Raw genomic sequence first — 25,288 nt, 5'->3', positions numbered from 1 at the left:
AAGGTAGTAGAAGCGACTCTACAGGCAGTCCTCAAAGACGAGCCCATGCCACAGTTGAGGGAGGCGGAATCTACATCTCCGCTCTTCCCGGCCTTCGGAGAATTGTGAGAGAACTTACCTGCCACTTTCTCAGTAGGTAAGCTGAAGCCAGACTGCGCGATGGATCAGTTTGGCGAGAAGCTCCCGAGACTGCCTGATACCCTTATTCAGGCAGAGTTCGATGCCCGTACAAGATTTGGGAGGTCTCTTAACTCCCTTATCATTACGGAGATGGCTGCCCTGTCCTATGCTACAGAACCATTGTTCAAGATACTGGCTAAATCCCAGCTCCAGACGGTTCAAGCCGATGCTTTTGACTACTTCTTAGCCAGAAGGAACTGCCGAAAGCATGTCTTGCAGGAGGCAACTATCAGGCATGAGCCTAATAGACTCTTAGCTTCCAGCATGTGGGGTGCGGACCTCTTCCCAGAGGCCTCTGTGAATGAGGTGCACCACGAGGCTGCTAGGCTTAACCAGAGCCTTAGAGCCAGATGGGGCATCTCTTCCAAGAGGAAACAAGAGACCGCCCCTGCTGCTGGTAAGAAGTTAAAGAAAACGGGTAGGAGATTCCAACCCTACCAAAAACAACAGCAGCAACAGCATTTCGTTCAGGCCGTCCCAGTTACACAACAGGGACAGCCGTCAACCTCAAAACAGACACAGCCCATTCTCCTGTTGTCTCCTCAAAGTCAACCTTCGACCTCTTACGCAGTCTCGCCGGCTTTCAATTCGATGTATGAAAGCCAGGCCTACCCAACCTTCAACAGGTTCTCTAGGGGGAGCAGGGCGAGAGGCCACTTTCGCCAGTGTGGCACAGGAAGAGCTGCAAGAGGCAAGCACTTCAGAGGAGGGCGCGGAGGTCAACCCGCTCAACAACAGTGAGGCTCCCCAGGTAGGAGGGAGGCTGTTCCTCTTCCGTCACAGGTGGGGGTTCAGCAAATGGGCACAGAGCATCGTGTCCAAAGGATTGGGTTGGGGTTGGATCAAAGATCCTCCTCCAATCAAATCATTCCATCAAGTACCATCAAAGGAGTTGACAGATTATGCGGAGGAACTCCTTCAGAAAGGAGCTATTGCGAGAGTCAAGCATCTAAAATTTCAAGGTCGCTTATTCAGCATGCCAAAGAAAGGCTCAACAAAAAGAAGGGTAATCTTAGACTTGTCAAAGCTAAACTCTTTCATTCGTTGCGACAAGTTCAAAATGCTCACCATCTCGCAGGTACGGACCTTACTTCCCCGTGGGGCCGTCACAACCTCTATCGATCTTACAGACGCATACTATCATATCCCTATAGCCAGACACTTCCGTCCATTCCTAGGCTTCAAACTAGGAAATCAGAAGTTCTCATTCAAAGTGATGCCCTTCGGTCTGAATGTAGCCCCCAGGGTATTCACGAAAATAGCAGAAGTGGTAGTTCAACAGTTGAGAACTCAAGGGATAATGGTAGCAGCACACCTCGACGATTGGTTGATCTGGGCACCAACGGTCGAGGAATGTCTCAAAGCCACGAAGAAGGTAGTACAATTTCTGGAACATCTGGGGTTCCAGATAAACAAAACGAAATCCAGACTCACTCCGGAGTCTCGTTTTCAGTGGCTAGGAATCCAATGGGATTTGTCTTCCCACAATCTGTCAATTCCAGTGGTCAAAAGAAAAGAAATAGCCAAGTCTGTGAGACAATTTCTCAAATGCAAACAAACATCAAGGAGAAACCAGGAAAGAATCCTAGGTTCTCTTCAGTTTGCCTCAGTGACAGACATCCTCCTGAAAGCAAGGCTGAAAGATATAAATCGAGTTTGGCGATCGAGAGCAAACGTCAAATCTTGGGACAAGTTGTCAGTAATTCCACAGATCCTTCGCAATCAGCTCCGTCCATGGACAAAGGTGAAGAATCTTGCCAAATTGGTACCCCTTCAATATCCCCTTCCAGTGTTAACCATTCACACGGATGCCTCCCTATCCGGTTGGGGGGGATATTCTCAATTCAAGCAAGTTCAGGGGACTTGGTCAGTTCAGTTCCGCCAGCTCCACATAAACGTTCTGGAAGCAATGGCAGTATTTCTTACCCTGAAGAGACTCCTTCCCCCGAAGAAGTCTCATCTAAGACTAGTTTTGGACAGTGCAGTGGTAGTACATTGCATCAACAGAGGAGGGTCCAAATCCAAACACGTGAATCATGTCATGATAGCCAATCTTTGCTCTAGCAGACAAGCACAGATGGCATCTGTCTGCCACTCACTTGGCAGGGGTAAGAAATGTGATAGCGGACGCTCTGTCCCGGTCAGTCCCTCTGGAGTCAGAATGGTCCCTAGACGACAGGTCATTCCAGTGGATATGCCGGAGAGTCCCAGGTCTCCAAGTAGATCTCTTCGCCTCACAAGCGAACCACAAGCTCCCTTGCTATGTGGCCCCCAACCTGGACCCTCTGGCCTATGCCACGGACGCCCTGTCGTTAGACTGGAATCAATGGAGGAAAATCTATGTATTTCCTCCAGTGAATCTTCTTTTGAAAGTCTTGAGCAAGCTGAGGACTTTCAAGGGACTAGTAGCTCTGATTGCTCCAGACTGGCCAAAAAGCAACTGGTATCCTCTGCTTCTGGAATTGAGTCTCTGACCTCAACGGATTCCCAATCCCAAGCTGTCGCAATCAGTACAAATGAGGACTGTGTTCGCTTCCTCAGGAATTCTTCAGACCCTAACTTTATGGACTTCATGAAGTTTGCGGCTAAAAAAGATGCTAACATTGATCCACAAAACATCCTCTTTCTAGAATCAGATAAAAGAGAGTCAACTATTAGACAATATGACTCAGCTGTTAAAAAATTAGCATCCTTCCTGAAAGAATCAAACACTACGACCATGACAGTTAACTTAGCTATATCCTTTTTCAGGTCCTTGTTTGAAAAAGGCTTAGCAGCTAGCACTATTACTACTAATAAATCGGCTTTGAAGAAAATCTTTCAGTTGGGTTTCCAAATAGACCTAACAGAATCTTACTTTACGTCTATTCCCAAAGCCTGTGCTAGACTTAGACCTTCTCAAAGGCCTACTTCAGTTTCATGGTTCTTAAATGATGTCCTCAAACTAGCCTCAGATACTGACAACTCGTCTTGCACATTCATAATGCTTCTTAGAAAGACGTTATTTTTGTTAAGCCTGGCTTCAGGAGCCAGAATTTCAGAACTGTCGGCTCTATCCAGAGATGCGGGTCATGTGGAATTTCTCCCCAAGGATCCCCTTGCAAGGTGGGCTCCTTGGAAAGTCATCCCACTTCCGCAAGATCCTTCTCTCTGCCCAGTATCAACTTTAAGAGCCTTTCTATCTCGTACATCCTCTAGATCCTCAGGTTCTCTCTTTATGAGAGAAAAAGGTGGCACTTTATCAGTGAAAGGAATCAGACAACAGATCCTTTACTTCATTAAACAAGCCAACCCTGATTCATTTCCAAAAGCACATGATATCAGAGGAGTAGCCACCTCAATTAATTACTTCCAACATATGAATTTTGAGGATCTTAAAAAGTATACTGGATGGAAATCACCGACAGTCTTTAAACGTCATTACCTGAAGTCCTTGGAATCTTTAAAATTTTCAGCAGTAGCAGCGGGAAACATTGTTTCTCCTGATACTGCACAGTAGTTGTAGTATAGATCCAGGTCTCCTTTCTACCTACCTCGTCCAACATGCCTCACCCTATTGCCATGCTACTCGGGATACTCTAGCCTTAGCCGCTAGTATCATTTTGGTGGAATGCCCCTTATTTTTTTGCTAGGGACATCCACGTTATGTACATATAATGTACTTCAGTGTTTCTACCCTTATTTTTATGCTAGGGTAGAACACAATGTGTTTGTATATTTTGTAAATATCTAAATTAAGTGAATCACTCTATATTGTTCTTGCCATTACACTATTATGTATCACCATGTCTAGTATAAGCTAATTTTAAGTACTTTTTATTGATTGCTTTCTTTACCATGCCATTGTTTAGTATAAGTTAGCTTTAAGTACTTTTGTTTGTATACTGTAATGCTCTTGATTCACTTATATTATATTACCTTTTTTACTATTGGGTTTCATTTGTCCTTTTTCCCATCTTGTCTGTTTCTCTGGTACTATTTCATAGGCCGACACGAGCTGAGCCCAGAAAAGGGATTTTGACGTAGGAAAAATCTATTTCTGGGTGATTGGCTCGTGTCGCCCTATGAAACCCACCCTGTTTCCTTTTACCCACCCTACAGGACAAGATGTTCATAGATTAAGGATGACCGCTAGGGGCGCTGCTGTCCGTGGCGTCGGTAGTAGTAGTAGTAGCGGCCGCATCACCCTTTAGTATCAGCTCTCTCTGGTGGGGATTTTATGTTGGAAGGTCTAAATGGTAAATGACTCGTGGTAGTGATCCCACTCGCCTCTATTCCCATACCGACACTTCTTTTATAGAGTGAGCGAGTCAGTTTTACTGACATTTTCTTGATTTTATTTTTTCTCTGGTAATTTTAGATTAATTTTACCTAGAAATAATGAACTTAAGGATATTTCATAGGGCGACACGAGCCAATCACCCAGAAATAGATTTTTCCCACGTCAAAATCCCTTTTTTGAGAAATTCTGCAATAAGGAGGCTTTTGCGCCCATGTTGGAGGCTCCTGTTCTCGCGGTTGTTCTGGAATCGTCGGGCGTGTTGTGGAGCGCAACACGCGCCTAAATGTCGGGAGAAACGCAGCGAAATATGATGCAATATTCCATCGAGAGTCTTCTAAGAAGTTCTAGTAATCTTGGGAGCCTGTGACGTTCGCCGTAGGCTCTGCCCCCAGAGTGCCGTATAAATACGACGGTCGAAGTAGTAGAAAGCAGAGATCGTCAGCGAGAGATCACCAGTTAGTCACAGAGAGATATCCTCAGTAAGAGCCACAGATCAGATTATCAGGGAGAGATCAGCAGCAGCAGAGATCATCCAAGAGAGATAAGAGAAAAAAGGAACCGACGAAGGATCAGAAGAAAAGTTGCTAGAGAGTTGGTTGGATTCTGGTCTAGTCGTCTTCAGGAGTGGACAGCCGAGTTATGTCGACGTTGAGCAGACTTCAGAGAAGAAAATGTCCTGCTAGAGGTTTTGGGGAGTTCATGCCTTTCAAGTCTCAAGAGTAGACTTTATTTTCTGCAATACGGAGTCAAGAGGACGTCGGCAGTAGCCGTTCTCCTTTTGTGAAGCCATCGCTTCGAGTCGCTAAACTAAGCAGCAAGTATTTGAATTACCTCACTGTTCCCCCAGTTCATGCAGTGTAAGATTCTATTTTTTTTTATGCAAATAGGAGATACCATTCTGCATTTACCTTTGTTAGTAAGCTTGTAAATAAACCTTTGTTGTGTTAGTGTTTCTTTCTATATTCGTATCTCCAGTTTCAACTGTTGGTGTTGAAATATTTTTTTTTTTTTATTTATTTCATATCGAACCTGAAGCGGACCTCTCTCAGAGGCCGTAACATTGTGGCGACCTTGCTTAGGCTATCAACACTTTAACAGTTTGAAACGGAGAATATAGAAAGAACTAGAATGAGTGAGATGGTGAAAGAGTTTATTGAGTCAGGCAAGCTCCTAGGTCTAGCGGGGAATGATCTCCGTGAGTATGTTGAAAAGAAAGAAAGAGAAAAGTATGAGAGAGAGGAAAGAGCGGCTGAGAGAGAGGAAAGAGCGGCTGAGAGAGAGGAAAGAGCAGCTGAGAGGGAAGTGCAGCAAGCGAGAGAAGCAATGAAAATGCAGCAAGAGAAAGAGAGAGAAGCAATGAAAATGCAGCTTGAGAGAGAAATGTTGGTAATGCAGCAGGAAGAGAGAGAGAGAAAGCGTATGTATGAGCAGGAAGAAAGAGAAAAGGTATGTATGCATGAGCAGAAAGAGAGAGAGAAAGAGCGTATGCATGAGTTGGAAATTGCTCGGTTAAGGGAAAGTACTCATAACAGTTGGTCAGGCGAGAACGAAAACGAAGCTGATACGTTAGGTATGAGTGCAGTGCTAAAATTAGTACCAAAGTTTGATGAGGAAGATGTTACAACATATTTCTTGTGTTTTGAGAAGTTAATGGAACGAGTAGGTTCTCCTAAAGAAACGTGGACTTTATATTTGAGTCAGTTTTGAGTGGTAGGGCACTTACTATGTATAGTTGCATGTCTAAGGAGGAATGTGATAATTACGATATCGTGAAAGAAACTGTTCTTAGCGCGTATAGGCTAGTACCGGAGGCATACCGTAAGAAATTTAGAAATATGAGAAAGGATGAAAATATTACGTGGTTAACTTCTGGTAAGGTTGAGGATTTTGATGCTTTGAAGAACTTAGTGTTGTTAGAAAACTTCAAAGATAACATATCCCCTGAGATTAAACTTTATATAGAAGATAGGCGAGAAGTATCTTTTGCAGGAGCAACTAGGCTAGCTGACGAATATAGTCTAACTCATAATTTGAGTGTTAGTAAGAAACGAAATGATCCTTCGTCTGGTAGAGTACAAAGCAGTAAAGGTTTCAGTCCTAGTAATAGCAATGCGAGTAAAAGTGACTATTCCTGTTATACATGCGGAAAATCTGGCCATACGTCTAAGGTTTGTAAGAGTAAAAGTGACATCTAGTGGCTCAGAATTAACTTGTTTCCGATGTAATGGGAAAGGGCATTTAGGGAGAAATTGTGCAGTAGAAAGGAAGGACGGTAAGAAACCAGTATCTCTAGTTAACCTTTCGTCAAGTAGGAATGATGTGATGAGAGAAACTCGGAAAATTTTTGGTGAATTTTTGTCAGAAGGCGTAGTTTCCTCTCTTGGGGGAGTAGATTCGAGAGAAGTAGTCCTGCTTCGAGACACAGGAGCTACTGTCTCACTGATTAGGAGAGAATGTGTGCCGAACAGGGCAGAAATCAATATGGAAGAGAAAGTCATGTTAGGTGGATTTCATAACACTTGTGTTCTTTGTCCTTTGTTGAAGTTGAATTTAGAAAGTCAGGTAGTGTCAGGAGAAGTGAAACTTGCAGTTGTGGACAGTTTGCCCGTCGAAGGCGTTGACATTATTGTCGGTAATGACTTAACTTTATCCAAGAATGTGAATCCTGTTGTGAGAAATATCCCAGTGCCTGAAATGGTTGTAACTAGGTCGGATTTAGATACAGGCATAGACTACGGTCATAATTTGTTCTTGGATTTGAACGAGAGTGAGTTCGTGGATTCGGACGAGAGTGAGTTCGTGGATTCGAACGAGAGTGATAGAGGTAGCGAGGTTGATCTTGGCATGAGCGTGGCCGAGAAACCTAACTCTATCGTTGACAGTGATAGCCAAAGGGAAGGCGTAGCTGTCGAGAGTAACGTAGTAAATATACCGGTATCTAGTCCTAGTTATGGTGATGAATTAGGCTCTAATGTTTTGGATAAGGATGAGCTAGTCAAGTTGCAGAGAGAGGATGAGACACTAACCCAAATTTTTGAGTGTGAGCTGGATGATGATCTCGACGATGTGTGTAAGGAAACTTTTTGTGTAAAGGACGAAGTGTTGTAGGCGCCTGTTCTCGCAGTTGTTCTGGAATCGTAGGGCGTGTTGTGGAGCACAACACGCGCCTAAGTGTCGGGAGAAACGCAGCGAAATATGATGCAATATTCCGTTGAGAGTCTTCTAAGAAGTTCTAGTAGTCTTGGGAGCCTGTGACGTTCGCTGTAGGCTCTGCCTCCAGAGTGCCGTATAAATACAACGGTCGAAGTAGTAGAAAGCAGAGATCGTCAGAGAGAGATCACCAGTTAGTCACAGAGAGATATCCTCAGTAAGAGCCACAGATCAGATTATCAGGGAGAGATCAGCAGCAGCAGAGATCATCCGAAAGAGATAAGAGAAAAAAAAAAGGAACCGACGAAGGATCAGAAGAAAAGTTGCTCGAGAGTTGGTTGGATTCTGGTCTAGTCGTCTTCAGGAGTGGACAGCCGAGTTATGTCGACGTTGAGCAGACTTCAGAGAAGAAAATGTCCTGCTAGAGGTTTTGGGGAGTTCATGCCTTTCAAGTCTCAAGAGTAGACTTTATTTTCTGCAATACGGAATCAAGAGGACGTCTGCAGTAGCCGTTCTCCTTTTGTGAAGCCATCGCTTCGAGTCGCTAAACTAAGCAGCAAGTATTTGAATTACCTCACTGTTCCCCCAGTTCATGCAGTGTAAGATTCAATTTTTTATGTAAATAGGAGATACCATTCTGCATTTACCTTTGTTAGTAAGCTTGTAAATAAACCTTTGTTGTGTTAGTGTTTCTTTCTATATTCGTATCCCCAGTTTCAACTGTTGGTGTTGAAATATTTTTTTTTTTATTTATTTCATATCAGACCTGAAGCGGACCTCTCTCAGAGGCCGTAACAATATGGTACCCACACTATTAAAAAGGATATTGCACAAATAGAGAGAGTACAAAGGTCCTTTACAGCTAGAATAGAAGAAGTTAAGGATCTTGACTACTGGGAAAGACTACAATCCTCAAAATTATATAGTCTAGAAAGGAGAAGAGAATGCTACATGATAATTCAGGCTGAAAACATCATGGAGCTAAACATATCAGAAAGACCACGCAGAGGTAGATTAATAGAGCCCAAAACTATACCAGGAAAAATTAGGGAAGCACACAGGACATTAATCCACTACGCACCAGCATCGACAATGTAGTGTCTATTCAATGCATTGCCAGCTCATCTGAGGAATATATCAGGAGTGAGCGTAGATGTGTTTAAGAATAAGCTCAACAAATATCTAAGCTGCATCCCAGACCATCCAAGATTGGAAGATGCAAAATATACCGGAAGATGCATTAGCAACTCTCTGGTAGACATTAGAGGTGCCTCACACTGAGGGACCTGGGGCAACCCGAACAAGATGTAAGGTCTGTAAGGTCAGGTCTCTCTCTCTCTCTCTCTTGGAAAACCAAAACACAAACCACATGATCTCAACGGCAACACAAACCACGAAACTCTCTCTCTCTCTCTCTCTCTCTCTCTCTCTCTCTCTCTCTCTCTCTCTCTCTCTCTCTCTCTCTCTCTCTCTCTCTCTAATATGGAGAGTCTGAGTGCCATTTAGTATACAAGCTGGATGGGCAGAGCACAGATTAGCTATCTTACTGGACACAAGTTTTCTTGTGATGAAGGGATGCAGGTCTCTCCCCCCCACCCCCTTCTCTCTTGGCAAAGGGGAGAGGAGGGCTGATAGTTAGCAAACTCATTAATTGTTTTTGCCTGGTTTTTAGTCTCTGACACTTCTGTCTCTCTGGCTGACACTTCTGTCTGGGTTCTTCAGCCTAATTAAGTAATTGCACACAAATTCATACGTGTCAGGTTAGAAAGGTGTCATACCAGGTTGGTTCAGATAGTTCCTAGATTTCCTCCCTCCAATGGGTAAGTCTCCTAATTTGTACAAAACAAAGGGTTGTATTTGTGTAGGAACAAATAGCAAATTTGAATGGCTCACGTCAGCCACTCCTCAACCTGGCATGTGGTTTGAAAGGGAAAGTGGAATGCAGACTGTCAGGTGGGTAGGGCTTCTTTCACCTGTTGGTAGTAAACTACCTTGTCAGTAAAGTTTTAATGCCATTCAAGCTCATGTTCACAAGCCAAATTTCTTTGTAAGAACTTCAGGTTTGTATCTTAGGAAAAATAAAATTACATGTACTTTTAAATTTCCCATATACTACGTAACTTTATTCTGAAGTGTTGTTCAGATGTATTTTTAACTGCATATTCATTCTTTATTTCAGAAAACCCCTGCTGAAGAACTGAACATCAGATTTTTCCCATAAATAATATGAAAGTTGGTCAAAATAATATCCAGTTTTGAAAGGCATCAGCATATAGGTAGTAGTTGTTATAAAAGGAAGATATGAAATGCAAAGAAGTATTGTAACATTATTGGAGATAAGTTGATATTATTTGTTTGGAAAACTTTATATTTTGATGTATTGGTTGTCCACAGTTAGTTATGAAGCAGTCTCACTAATAAGAATTCATCTAAAATGTTCAAGTAGAGTTTACCTAAATCTGTTAATTTTGTGTATAAAGTTTGAGTGGAAATACTTTTATGACACTATCTGCAATTATTATATTTAGTTTATTTGCTTTGATATGATAAAAATCTGTCTGCATACAGGCCACATATGAAGGAAATATACATAGAACTAATAAGATAGAGTGCAAACAGTTATTTGAAGCAGTTGGTCCTTTCAACATTTGTCTTCAGGAAAGAGCAGGGACATTTGTCGACAGTAGGGCAAAAATGGATTTGGAGCTACGTCTTGAAGACTGTGTGAAAATGGCAGTTGAAAACTTACTGTCATTTTCTTTAATAAGACCAAAAGCTGAAAATCTGGAGACAAATCAAGGTGGATCCACAAGCAACAGCTCTTCTTTTTTAGATTCCTCTGTACAAGTCAAAGCTGAACCAGTACATGTTCATCCTGATGAAATACATTCAGGCAATTCATGCATGTCTGTGGAAGATGAAAGTGACCCCCTAAATTGTGAAAAGGAATGTGGAAATTATATTGGGGAAGGAAATTCTCATTTGCAAATAGCTGCCAGAGGCATTTTTCATGAAAGTCACACAAGAAGCAACAAAGAGCTTGAAGACTTTTCACAGACAGTTGATATGGGAGGAAACCTATTATCCTGTCTGGAGTGTGGAAAAAAGTTTTTTCAGAACAGTCATCTTAAAAGACACATGAAAATTCATACAAAAGAGAAGCCTTTCTCTTGCACAGACTGTGGAAGTGGATTTCCTTCCTCCGGTGACCTAAGAAGGCACAGGAGAACTCACACAGGTGAGAAGCCATTCTCTTGCACTGAATGCCAAAGTAGTTTCTCTAACTCGACACATCTCAAAACTCACATGAGAACTCATACAGGAGAAAAGCCGTTCTCTTGCAGTGAATGTCAGAGTACATTTTCACGAGCAGGGAGCTTAAAAATACACATGAGAATCCATACTGGAGAAAAACCATTTACTTGTACTGAATGTCAAAGCAGTTTTTCTGAGTCAGGTCATTTGAGAAGGCATATGAGAACTCATACTGGAGAGAAACCTTTCAGCTGCCCCGAATGCCAAAGTACGTTTTCTCAGTCAAGTCATCTAAAAATACACATGGTGACTCATACAGGAGAGAAGCCTTATACTTGCCCAGAATGTCAAACTAGTTTTGCTCAGTCAAGTAACCTCAGAATGCACATGAAGACACATACTGGAGAAAAGCCATTTGGATGCACTCAGTGTAAAAGTAGGTTTGCTAACTCTGCTCATCTCAAAATCCACATGAGAATTCACACGGGAGAAAAACCGTTTTCTTGCACCGAATGCCGTAGCAGTTTCTCTCGCTCGAGTCATCTCAAAAGGCACATGAGAACTCACACAGGAGAAAAGCCTTTTACTTGCACTGAATGTCAGAGTGATTTCTCTCTCCTGAGCAATCTCAAAACACACATGAGAACCCACACGGGAGAGAAGCCGTATACTTGCACTGTGTGTCAGAGTAGTTTTTCTCATTCTGGTCACCTCAAGAGGCACATGAGAACTCATGTGGGGAAGAAATCATTCACATGTGCTGAATGTCAGAGTAGTTTCACACACGTGAATAGTCTCAAAACACACATGAAAATTCATAAATGAAAGATACTGCTATTATATAATTAATGTTAAATTAATCACCGTCTCTTGAGTAATGTTGAAGAACACTTGCGGATTCACACCAAAAAAAAAAAAACATTAATATGAGTTAAAAATTATGTTACATGCCCAGAACACGTGGGAATGGTGTTGCTTGTTTGCATTACATGTCAAAATAGTTTTTTCTTTTAAGTTTTAATTTTCAAAGTATAGCTACTTAAAAATTCATTCTGAAGTTAAACTATTCACTGACACTGAATAGGGAAATTGTCACCCGGAACTGTACAATACAAAAAGTAGCAAAAGAATTAGAGCTCCAAGGGGGAAGCAATCCAGGTTGAAATAATGTGATCTGTTTTCGGGCAGAGTAGTACCTTGAATTTTTGGGCTTGGTAACAACAGATTTCAAAGCTGTAGCAGCATCTGTGATATACAATAGTAATTAATGAGCTTTAATTTACTACATGTTAGCCTTTTTGATTTTGTGTGGATGAGACTATAACTGCTGTATGACTAAGTTCTTTCCAGTGAAGTGCAGCGATCATGGAATGTTGTGCGTCTGTATCTTAGCTCTTAACAAGTGTTCTCTTTTGTAGTGTATTAAATTAAATATGGCTACACCAAAGAGGGCAGTTGCAAAGCATATGAGTGGACTTGGAAATTGATCTTCTTATTGGGGACATGTCAGATTTTTAATGTAATAATTTAGTATTAACAAGCAATGTGTGAGTAACATCAAGAAGTCGGTAAACACAATTTGTTCTTGTGTAACTAAATATGTTTCTCATATATTTGATGTTTTAGGTGGTAGAAAGCATGTGAAAGTGGATAGGGAAGAGGCTGTTGACGAAGCATTATAAGCACTCTATAGTGTCCAACTAATGACCGCCACAGAAAAATTTATACAGCATTGTGATGCAAGAAAATTTGGTTCAAGGGAGACCTGTGTGGCAGATCCTCAATGTATGCAGAATTGTAAAGCATAAATGTATCATAGTTTGTGTTCTGACCTTGAGAAAATTAAGCCTTTTCAAGAAAAGTTTTAGAGGTTAACTAAGGATGAACAGTTGACTGGTGGATAGATTATTGTAAGCCAGTGAGAGTAATTTATTCTATAAAATGCTTCCTGAAAATATAGTGGTTTCACATTGCATGGATGGACTGCAGTTCTGCAGTAACATATGCTAATGCTATTTGGCTTCAGAACCTTAAACCTTGTGTAGTTGGCTGTACAGCCAGGGTTTTTGACTGCTTGTTAGTGAGATGAAGTCTTCCTCTAGATTACCATAACAGCAAAAAAGCTTAATTCTCCATCTTTATTTTTTGGATTTTTTTTTGAGTTAAATGTGCTGGCAGTCTACAAGTATCAACCAGTGCTGAAATGTAAAGTAGAAAGTGTACATACTGTGCTTATTTACATGGGTTAGAGATAGTAGGATAGACGTTACTTTTTTCTCCCAAATATTGCTTTCACAGTGTAGCCCATGAATTAGGATATAATTATAGCAATCAAACAATTCAGTATCCAAAATTTTCCAGAATAGGTTATGGTAATGGGTGACAAAACTGAATAGGAAAGGTTACAGCGTTCACACAAATTTATGTACATATAGGAATGTAGGGGATAACCACTGTGGTAAAGTATAACTTTTGCGAAAGTTATCCAACATTCAGTATTATTGATGAATGTTATAATTGTGCCAGCTGAGACCACTAATTCACACTCCTCCCCTAGACCTGTTCCAAGCCCTGACCCTGTCCATAGCCACACTATTTCGTGAGCCCTCCAAAACCTATCTTGGACAACCCAATGTATTTTTCACCATTAGGAGGTTCTGCTAACTATATTGGCGGTGTTATTCTTGGAATCCAATTTTGACCGCTGCATAATCTCTCGTTCCTCCTCCTAACTTTATTAGTGTTTTCTTTTGCTTTTGGTTTTTTTACTCAGTTGCTTTTTCTTTGCACATAATATGGATATGATTACAGCATATCCACTGTTTAGGTGACTTACCTCTGTTTAGATGACATGTTGATGCTTACGTGTACAAGGACTCTACCTTCTTTTATGCCCTCATTTTATTGGATTGTTTTCATGCTATTTTTAGATTTTATGCTGTTGGTTCATTTTTCTTTGACATTTAACTATGCAGTTAAGCATAGTGTGATCAAATGTCGTAAGCATTAGTATTTTGTGGGTAAATGATAAAGCAGAAATATGGTATTTACAGAGTGAAATTAATTTTGTTACAAACCCAGCAGTTTATATTTGCCTAATCTTGCATTCAGTCTCTCCTTGGATGAACCCCCTAAAAAGAGAATGCTCCACATGACCGGTATTTCTCTGGGTACTATCTCTAATGGTGACAGCAATATTACTTCCTGATATTTTCCAAACTTATTAAAGGATATGTAAGGTTGGGAAGTGGTCACATTGTTATGTAGACTGAGGGGTTTGTTATGTAAAAATATTATTTGGGGTGAATATTACTTACTGTTAAAGTCAGCTGGTTTAGTTAGCTTATACTATCTCTGTGCCAATAGGCAAATCAGCATTCAAACAAAAGATCGAATAGTTGCCCAGATGATAACTGTCAAGTACACCTGTTCTCCACCAGGTGTGTTTCAAATGTTTTAGTTCGTCAAGAATTTTTTGCTGCCATTATGTTTAGGCAATTGTTGGCATTTAACAGCAGTTTGCTGCTATCACTGTACAGTACGTACATTTATTATTGCAATACACTCCCTGAACACCTGAATTAGCCCTGGTCACTGACCAGTCTGAACTATATCCTCACATATTTACCCACTAAGTGGGTAATTTTAACTGTCAGTGTTACCAACATTGCAGGTAAAATCTAGTCAAATGAGTTACCTATGTTAGTTGCCAGCTGGAAATACCGGTCACCAGAGGCTTGTCCCCTCAATTGTTATTCGTTCGCGTGGTGAGCTGGACTTGGTCCTGCTCCCAGCGAACTTTTGGTCATGTAGCCCGACCCTCACAGTGTTTACCGAGGCCTTGATCAGGTTTTGATATCCTTGCCTTTCGTTTACAACGTCTCTTCCGATTTTCCCCAATTTGGATCGTATTTCGATTGTTTTTTGGAACTAATGTTATCGTCGGGAGATGGTCGAGCCTTATCAACAAAATCCTTACTTCAATCTCTGCTTCATCAGCCTCCCCTCCAACAGCTGCTGGTTGAGATGTTGGCATACTTCGTTCCTGTGCTAGTGCAACAAAGGATGAGTACCCTAAATGACAGACATTCCTTTTGTTCTAGCTGTAGGGAAGTGCAATGTATGTCATACAGAGGTGTCTAGAATGTAAGGTTTTATGTATGCATCTTACCAAGTAGTTACATAGCTATAGTTTCTAAAACCGTCGGCAGCTAGAATTTTTGAAATTCGCAGAAGCGCTAGTTTGTTTTGGTCAGGTGATACCCCCCGCCCACTACTGGGGGAGTGAGGAACCAACACCGTCCGAAAATCAGTTGTTTCTGCCAGCTGGTACTGTCAACACAGTTTCAGTAGCAGCGGAATTTTGGGAATTCTTTGCCGTCGCTCTTTGTTGGAGTTATTTGGTGAAGTACTCTGAATATTGGAAGTTTTGTTTTCGTTGATAGCTATTTAGGAATTGATAATACTTTTAAATAGTTTTGCACCAAAATTCACTAGTTTGGAATTGGTCTACATAATGTCAGACACTAGTTCATCTGGGATTAGGTATTGTAGTAAAGGCTGCAATACTAGGATCGCTAAAGTGGGTAATGATCCACATTCAATTTGCACAGGTTGTAGGGGACAGACTTGTACACCAGATCAAACTTGTGGGGAGTGTATTAATTGGGATCAGAGAAATTGGAAGATCTTGACTAGTTACATGAACAAGTTAGAGAGAGATAAAAAGAGAAAAGTGGCTTCTAGAGCTAAAGCAAAAGACTGAGTCAGGAATTGTCTAATGATAATTTGTCTCTTTCTGAACCTTCCTCTCCACCTGTCATTCCCAGTCCTAATCTTGGCTCTCTCACACCCATACCCGATGCTGTGACCAGTTTAGAGGCAAGAGTCGATCAGAAATTTTTGATCATGCTCCAAGCAATGGAGAAATTAGGAGCGTCCGTGAAAACTCTAATGGACAAGGTAAGTGGTGAAGTGAGTGCAAGTGTAAGTGTGGTGGAGGAGGTGGCTGTTCGGCCCACTGATTCTCCTAGGCAAAGGTCCCTGTCAAACTCCCCAGAACCTGGGAGGAGGCATACTGGTAGCCCAAGGGAGGTTAGTGGGGTCTGCCCACGAGCAGGCGATTCTGTTGACAAATCCCAGATTGCAACAGAGCGCCATTGGAAAGGCGTCTCTAAAGGAGTACCGCTGTCGTCTAGTGCTTCCAGCTCTGGGGAGTCCTCTCCCAGGCGCCAGTGACGATTCCATGACGAGTCCCGTCCACTGAAAAGGAGGGCTCGTAAGTTGTCTCCCTCTCCAGTCCCCTGTAAAAAGGCTAGCCCTTTACGGAAGGAACAGCCTTCATGTAGTTTTTGGGACTCTCCAGAGAGATTCTCTCAGGATACGGCAGGAGAGGGATGTCGTAGTGAGAGGATTACATCCTCTAAGTCGAAGTCGTCGTCGAGAAAGTCCTCCTATAGCAGACGTTCAGAGGTGAAGAGTACGGGGAAGAGTAGACTTTCGGAGATGTCTTCAGCACCGGTCCGCACATTTAATACTGAAGGATAGGTGAGACTGCCATCAGTCCCTCCTGTAATTCACGAAACTCCTGGGAGACATCTTCAGCGTTTAGAGCATGAGAACCCGCCAACTCCCAAGCGCCCATCGGCGCCACAGTTTGCCCGCTCACCAGAGCAGCCTTTGGCGCCCGGAACTTCTGCGGCGACGCTAGAATAACCTTTGGCTCCCGAGCGTCCATTGGCGCCCAGGAATACAGTTGCAACCGAGTGTCCACTAGCTCCCGAGCGCCCACTAGCACCCGGGAATCCACGAGCACCCGAGCGTCCACTAGCGCCCACTAGCGCCCAAGCGTCCGCTAGCACCCGAGCGCCCACTAGCACCCAAGCGTCCGCTAGCACCTGAGCATCCACAGGTATATATACAACCAAGTGCACAGAGGGATCAGTCTGAAGACTCGGACAGCCTATGTCATCAATTTCAGCTTCGGGCCTACCGACAGGACTTCAGGTGATGGCTGCCCCTGATCCTTCGCTGTCAGCCATCCAGAATAAGTTAGACAGCATTTTGGGCTTTATTCAATTTGTGGCACCCCCTATCCAACCTGTAGAGACCTTATCACCGATTTCTTCAGCCGAAGAAGAAGAGAAAGGAGAAGAGGAGGATAAAGAGTCTTCTCTCACTGCCTACAAAGCCTTGCTTTCTTTACTTTGTAGACAATTTTTCAGATTCATTCTCGCCAGTAACCCCCACGTCTCAAAACTAGTACTGTCTTTTTCAGCTCGAAAAGCGTTAAAGGAAATTAACCTTTGGCTTGAAGATAAGAGGGATCAAGGCAAGGTCAACTTCTCTACTTCCCTCCTTCTCATCTTTCAACTAGGAGACACTAGTGTTACGAAACTGGAGAAGCCCTCTCTTTGGGTGTGTCTGCCTCTGCCCAGGGAGACTTCTCCGCGCTTATTGACTTGGTGAGAAGGTCAGCTTTCAACTCGGCCAAGATAATGTTTACGGCATCAGAATTAGACCACCTCATTAAGAATACCTTTTAGGTATTCACAGTTTTTAGTTTCCTGGACTGAACAGTAGGACCCTTGGGATGTAAACTGAACAGCTATTCAATGTTGAGTGAGGAAGCTTTTACAGACATTTCGGGAGTGATCTCATGTTTAGATAAGGGGTTTAGAGATGGTTCCGCGGAACTAGCCTCTCTCCTCATGTTAGGTATCCTAAAGAAGAGAGAACTATGGTGTTCTTTTACATCCAAGGGAGTATCTCGTACCCAAAAGTCTGCCTTGTTATATTTGCCCCTGGATAAGAAGCACCTGTTTCCAGAAGAGACTGTAGTGCTAGTTGCCTCCGAATTGCAGAAGAAAGCAACACAGGATTTTCTCTCGCATTCCACTAAACGGACTAGAGAAAATATCCCTAGTGTACGCCCCTCGCCAGCCAGCTGAGGACAACCCTTTCGGGGCAGGGGATTCGGTAGATATTTCCCAAGATCAAGGGGCAGAGCACGTTTCACCCTTAAATCTATTAAAAAATCCTCAACCAACCCCTCGACCAAGAAGTAGTGTATCAGTCCTTCGTGCGCCAGGAGGAGCGAAGCTCCATCAGTTTTGGGAAGAATGGGAAGCAAGAGGGGCAAAACCTTGGATTGTAAAGGTCTTAAGAGAAGGATACGATATTCCGTTCAAGAGAAAGCCACCGTTATCAGGCTCTCCGATAGCTTTGACAGCTTACTCAGAAAATTCAAAGAAGTTCATCAACCTTTCGGAAGAGGTTTCGTCTCTCTTGCAAAAGAAAGCAATAGAGTTAGTAGAGGAGCCACTAACCAGGGTTTTACAATTGTCTGCTCGTTGTTCCCAAGACATCGGGGGGATGGAGACCCGTATTGGACGTAAGCACTCTGAACCTTTATGTGCTAAAGACAAAGTTCAAGATGGAGACGAATCAGTCTGTCCTTTCATCAATCCGTCAAGGGGATTGGATGATCTCCATCGATATGGAGGACGCATATTTTCACATCCCAATACACCAAAACTCAAAGAGGTTTCTGCGTTTTGTCTTCAGGGACAAAATATACCAGTTCAGAGCACTATGGTTCGGGCTTTCGACCGCACCACAAGTGTTCACCCGAGTGCTAGCTCCCATTGCGAAATGGTTACATCTAGTCAGGATAAGGATATCCCTTTACTTGGATGATTGGCTTCTCCGATCACAAACAAAGGAGAGGTGCACGGAGGACCTTCAGAAAACCCTGACTTTAGCTCAGGATCTAAGACTGTTAATAAACAGACAAAAGTCACAGTTACTCCCCAGTCAGGAATTAGTCTATTTGGGGATGAGGATCAACTCAGTGAGTTTTCAGGCTTTTCCATCCCCACAAAGAATCAAGTCGTGCCTGCAGAATGTAGTGAAATTTTTAGTTCTCCAGGAATGCTCTGCAAAGGAATGGATGAGTCTTTTGGGCACTCTATCTTCAATAGAACAGTTCGTGATACTAGGGAGACTGCATATGAGGAACCTACAGTTCTTCCTCAGAGCGAATTGGAACAGAAAGAAGTTTCCGGACTCTTTTGTGTTCCCTACCACACAGGAAATAAAAGAGGACCTGCAATGGTGGAAGTTAAGAGACAGACTTGCGGAAGGGAAATCCCTCCTCCCGCAGAGCCCCAACCTAGTGTTCTTTTCAGACGCATCAGATCAAGGTTGGGGAGCGATTCTGGGGGAAAAAGAAGTATCAGGAGTTTGGAATGCAGAACAAAAACAGTGGCATATAAATCGAAAGGAACTGACCGCCATCCACTGGGTATTGCTGAAGTTCGCAACAAAATAGTGGCAATACATTCGGACAGCACGACAGCGCTCTCCTACATAAAGAAACAAGGAGGGACACACTTGTTTTCTCTTTGCTAGACGGCAAGGAGCCTGCTGGTATGGGCGAATTGGAATCAAACGACATTAATTCCGAGGTTCGTTCAGGGGAAACTCAATGTTCTTGCGGACAAACTGAGCCGCAGGAGGCAAGTACTTCACACGGAATGGGTGATGAATCCAGTGGTATGCCTCGAATTGTGGAAACTCTGGGGGAAACCTATGATGGATCTGTTTGCCACAGCAAGAAACCATTGTCTCCCTCTTTACTGTTCACCAACCCCGGACCCGAAAGCATGGTCGACAGATGCGATGCTTTTGGACTGGTCGAACAAAGACTTGTACGCTTTTCCTCCATTCAAGATGGTGAGAGAAGTCATCAACAAATTCGGAACGTATCACAACGTTTCGATGACTCTCATTGCTCCATTCTGGCCAGCGCAGGAATGGTTTCCAGATCTTTTAGATCTTCTAGTGGATTGGCCAAGGTTACTTCCTCAAGGAACAGATCTACTCAGACAACCCCACTTCAGGAGGTTCCATCAAAGACTATCCACTCTGTCTCTAACCGCTTACAGACTGTCCGACAACTCTTACGAGCAAAGGGGTTTTCAAGACAAGTGGCGAGAGCTATTGCGCAGTGCAGAAGGCAAAGTGGGCTGAGTTTAGAGTCTGGTGTAAAAAGCATAATGTTTTGTCTTCTAAAACAACTATAACAGAAATAGCAGATTTTCTTTTATATTTGAGAACAGATAAAAATCTGTCTACTGCGATTATCAAAGGCTATAAGGCGATGTTGGGATCTGTTTTCAAGCACAGAGGATTGGAAGTGTCGTCGAATAGAGATCTTGCAAATCTCATTAAGTCCTTTGATATAGAAAAACCCAAAGGTTTGAAGATTTTTTCTTGGAACCTAGATGTAGTACTTAAGTGGCTGTCGGAAACTCCGTGTGAGCCGTTGCAAAGAGCATCGTTGAGAGATTTGACGAGAAAGACCTTATTCCTAGTAGCCCTGTCTACAGCTAAAAGAGTGAGTGAAATAAATGCCATGGACAAGAGAATAGGCTTTGCACAGGATAATACGGTTTGCGCATTAACCTTGGGGTTTTTGGCAAAAAATGAGATCCCGTCCAAACCGTGGCCTCGTTCGTTCAGTATCAAAAACCTCACGGACTTGATAGGACCGGAAGAAGAAGAGAGGTTGCTGTGTCCGGTCAGAGCTCTGAAATGTCATTTACAAAGGACAGAGAAAATTTGGGGCCTGTCCGATTGTTTATGGTGTTCGGTAAGGAATCCGGCGCGCCCGATGTCTAAACACGCCCTGGCGTTCTTCTTACGTAGCGTGATTGTAGATGCTCATTCACAAGTGGAAGAAACCGACCTTAATAAACTTAAAGTGAAAGCTCACGAGGTAAGAGCAGTGGCAACCTCTCTCGTTTAAACACAATCACTCGTTGGACTTGATTATTCAAGCAACGTATTGGAAATGTAAATCAGTGTTTGCCTCGCATTACTTGCACGATATTGAAACAGTATATGAAAATCGCAGTACCCTGGGTCCGTATTTAGCGGCGGGCACAGCATTGGGTAAGGGTGTGTAGGAAGTCATACCTTCCTAGCCTATCTCTTCGCCTTGAACGAGGTTGTTGAGTTTTTTAGGGGAGCCTGGAGGTACTATGGATGTACTAGGAGTACCCTTCAGTCAAGTGTAGAGTTGGGTATGAATTTTATGGTTATAGTTGAGGTGATATGTATTTTACTCTGGTAACATTTGGTTATTTGGTACTGCGCCCTGGGCAGGGCCATCCTTTAGTTGACCATGCTAGCTACGGACATTCCTTAGCTGCATGGGTCCCACTGTTTAGAGGACGAGCCATGGCTATACCGCCACGTCCCTATGAGTTGAGACGAGCGACTTCCAGAGGCATTAATTAACTGTTCAGCTCTCTTAAGAGGTAAGGAACCAACAAGCATCTACATGGATGCCAGCTCTAAATATATATTTGTATTTATTAAATTTTAAAAAGTTATGAGCATATCCATGGATCCCACCTCCTACAATGTGGGATTCAGCTATGTAACTACGTGGTAAGTTGCATACATAAAAATGACTTTTTTAAGATAAAATAAGATTTTAGGTATACTTACCAAGTAGTTACATGATCAAAGCCCGCCCTCCCCCCCTCACATGGATAATAGGGCATAAGCAACTGATTTTCAGACGGTGTTGGTTCCTCACTCCCCCAATAGTGGGCGGGGGTTATCACCTGACCAAAACAAACTAGCGCTTCCATGAATTTCAAAAATTCTAGCTGCCGACGGTTTTAGAAACTATAGCTATGTAACTACTTGGTAAGTATACATAAAATCTTATTGTATCATAAAAAAAGTCATATTAGTTCATTAGATCATTTAGGACTACCAAGAGCATATAGAAGATAGCAGCAAAATCGCTAGAGTTAAACCAAGAGCTATAGTAGGAACAGTTCAGAATTGGAGGATAGAAAATGCCCAAATTGTTTGTTATTTCATGACAAAGCTAATTGAAATAAAGATAGCAGCAGTAGCATAGGTGATACTAATCGTTCTCTTTCAGCTCCCTTGCCTGTTCCAGAACCAGCCGTAACGGGTACTGGGGGTTATGGAGAACCACAATCACAGAGTGTAGGATCTGCCGGCCCTCCCGGCACGGAGCAGGCAGTGTTAAGCAGCAGATTCCCCCTTGAGGTGTAAGTTCTAAGGTTAATGTAAAGCTAGACCAGGAACAGACAAGTAGCAGTAATAGGTTAAATAGTGTTTGGGAAGAGAATAACAGGTTAGGTTCCCTAGGGTTCGGACTCCCTTGTAGTGTCTAGTGTGAAGGTTCGTCTTTAGAGCCATCCTTGGTTTTATTTTCTGCTTCAAGTTCTTTGCAACAGAAGCTTCTAGTCCGTGGTTGATTGTTTGGATGTGGTTTCTGTTTGTCGGGTTGCGAAGTTTTGGATAGCACTCCTTCGTCTTTGAAAGTACCTCACCTCATTCTGTCTGTGGGTAAATTTGGTTCGTCTTGCGGTAGTGGTAATCCTGGAACTGATCAGGTTGTCTATTCCACTATTCGTATACAACACGGTAATTATCAGTTAAATCTGTAGATAATGCATATTGACTTAAGATAATTCAGTATAAGAGAAACTGCATAAAAGTAACGATAATTCAGTACAAGAGAAACTCCATAAAATTAACACAGTAGTCTAGCCTAAAGTATCCTCTATAATTACAAGTATTGGCCAATCCTCGAGGTCCATGCATTCTGACTTATGATGATTCACTACCGGAGTATTTGAACACAAACGAGAATCGAATCGTATAACATTCGGTGCAAGAATGTAATTGAACGAGAAGAGAATCAGATTCGGTTGGACTTCAGCATTGTTGGACTGTGTAGGCTTGCCAGCTGCGTAATCCAATATTGTATGTATCCTTATTATCATACGTATTGTAAATACTAATATATCATAATTTAGCTCGGGATCCAATCATTCAGTAAATACTATTACAGGCAGTCCCCGGGTTACGACGGGTTCGGCTTACGACGTTCTGAGGTTAAGGTGCTTCTCAATTATATTCATCAGACATTATTTCAGGGTTACGACGCATGTTCCAGGGTTACAACGCCTACAACGCTGATCTGGCAGATGAAATATGACGCCAAAAATGCAAAATAATCAATATTTGAAGGCTTTTGATGAAAAATGCAATAAGAATGCAGTTTACATAGTTTTCAATGCACCCAAAGCATTAAAATTAAGGTTTCATACAATGAACTTACCTGTCAGATATATACATAGCTAAGACTCCGTCGTCCCCGACAGAAATTCAAATTTCGCGCCACTCGCTACCGGTAGGTCAGGTGATCTACCTGCCTGCCCTGGGCGGCAGGACTAGGAACCATTCCCGTTTTCTATCATATTTTCTCTGTCGCCGGTGGTATCAACATTGTTGTTACTACCTCTTGACTGGAATTCGCTTTTCAAGACTTTATTGATCATCTTTATTGGATTTCTTGGTGACGTACTGGATCGTTGTTTTGGCATTCGCTACTGTGGACTGGATTTGGACTTGCTTTTGATTTTTCTATTAGAATGTCTGATTCAAGTGTTAGTGTGAGAGTGTGTGTGAATGTAGGCTGCAAGGTGAGGATACCGAAGGCTTCGGTTGATCCTCACACTGTATGTCGTAAATGTAGGGGGTTTGACTGTTCTTTGGCTAACACCTGTATTGAGTGTGAAAAGTTGAATGCTAATGAATGGAAGACTCTAACTTCTTACTTGAAGAAGTTAGAGAGGGATAGGATTAGACGAGCTGCACAAAAGAGTGTGAGTACAAGGCCTATTGAGCCTTTTCCTGAGTCTAACTCTCCTTGTATTAATGAATATGATTCTCCCTATGTATCTGAATCCTCACAGGCTTTGCATTCGGATTCGGCTTCTGAAATCGCCAATCTGAAGGCTACTCTTCGTAAAATGAAGACAAAGATGGCGGCCATGCAAGGTAAGGCTAGTGATTGTGAATTACTAAGTGAGGTGAGTGTTCCCAGTGTTGACCGGGGGGGGGCGTCTGACCGTCCCTGCGATGCTCCCAGGCTAGACCTCTTCCAAACTCACATACCCAGAGGAGTAGGAAAGTCGAAAGTCGTACGGAGGTTGTGGGGAATTCCCAACGGTCAGGCGTCCCTTCAGCAGGTTCTGTTTCGTTACAGTCTGCTCAGGACCGCTCAAATAGAAGCGTCCTACGAGATTGTTTCTCGTCGTCCGGTTCTCCTTCACCTAAACGAGGGTGGAAGGACTCGGATCTTTCTAGGCCACTGAAAAGGCATTGGAAAGAGCGCGCGTTCGACTCGAGCCCGGAGCGCTTCTCGGAGGAAGATCCTTCTTCTATCAAGAAGGCTAAGCTGGTTTTGACGCCGCCTAGAGATGTATTTGATGATCGCACTTCTTCGAGTTCTCCTGCTTCTTCTATTGAAGAGGACGCTGGGGTGGCTTCCAAGAGGATTTTGCTGCAGTTCAAGAGCAGATTGCCTCTTGGTGGGAGTTTCTTTCAAGGGATCCCCCTACCCCTCGCAAAGAAAGACGCTAGACTTCCTATTAAGAAGTCTCGTCTTCTTTCTCCAGCTAGACGTGAAGCATCCGCCAGACATAGGACGTCTTCCAGGCAAGAAGAGGCGTACAAACGTCAGGATCTTTCTGAGCGAGTTGCTCGAGATCAGGATACGCTCAGGTGCCTGAGGCACCAGCCAGGCGCGAGGCGCCAGTTAGGCGTGAGGATTCAGCCAAGCGCGAGGCGCCAGCCAAGCGCGAGGCGCCAGCCAAGCGCGAGGCGCCAGCCAAGCGCGAAGTTTCAGCCCGGCGCGAGGCGCCAGCCAGGAGCGAGGCACCAGCCAGGCGCGAGGAGTTGCGTGAGGCGCCAGACAAGCGCGAGACGTCAGCCAGGCGCGAGATGCCAGCCAAGCTACACGCTCCAGCCAAGCGTGAAGCGCCAGCCAGGCGCGAGGCGCCAGACAAGCGCGAGGCGCCAGCCAAGCGCGAGAAGTCAAGCAGACGCGAGACTTCTTTTAGATGTGAGAGAGAGTCGGTTCACTCGATGAGCCCCTCTCCTAGTAGGAGTTTGTCTCCAATAGAGAGAGAACGGGATGAAGATCCTCTCGTTTTTCAGGCCGATTCTCCACAAGGTGTAGAAGGAGATTCGGAAGAAGAGGGAGACGGTAGAGAAGGAGTCTCGAACTATAAAGTTCTGACTGACCTTCTTTTACGAGAATACGGAGATTCTTTAACTCCTGCCGCTCCTCCTTCGCCTCGATCACTGTTTTCGAGTGCGATTGTGCTAAGTCTTCGTCGGTCTTGAAGATGAGACCTACGATCTCTATGAAGAGAGCGCTTCAGTCCTTAGACAAATGGATGTTGTCTAAGAAGGATCTGGGCAGAACTACCTTCTGTATGCCTCCAGCCATACTTTCTGGCAAGAGAGGTTTCTGGTACCGAACTGGGGAGAACATGGGCCTTTCTCTCCCAGCGG

At 43.3% G+C, this 25,288-nt stretch overlaps 1 protein-coding gene across 3 annotated transcripts in view; it reads left to right on the top strand.

Moving 5' to 3' along the window:
* LOC135200244 (gastrula zinc finger protein XlCGF57.1-like) overlaps window positions 1–14,324 on the top strand; it is a 97,841-nt gene extending 83,517 nt beyond the window's left edge. For all 3 annotated transcript variants that reach the window (XM_064228700.1, XM_064228701.1, XM_064228702.1), the window contains exon 2: window positions 9,792–14,324. In XM_064228700.1, the coding sequence (XP_064084770.1) occupies window positions 10,307–11,692 (1,386 nt within the window). In that variant the 5' untranslated portion in view covers window positions 9,792–10,306 and the 3' untranslated portion in view covers window positions 11,693–14,324. The remainder of the gene's footprint in view (window positions 1–9,791) is intronic.
* Window positions 14,325–25,288: the final 10,964 nt, after the last annotated feature.

The sequence above is a fragment of the Macrobrachium nipponense genome, chromosome 26, assembly GCF_015104395.2.
Source record: "Macrobrachium nipponense isolate FS-2020 chromosome 26, ASM1510439v2, whole genome shotgun sequence".
Taxonomy (NCBI): domain Eukaryota; kingdom Metazoa; phylum Arthropoda; class Malacostraca; order Decapoda; family Palaemonidae; genus Macrobrachium; species Macrobrachium nipponense.
Note: the sequence above shows the minus strand (reverse complement) of the source record. Positions and strands in the feature narration are given on the sequence as shown.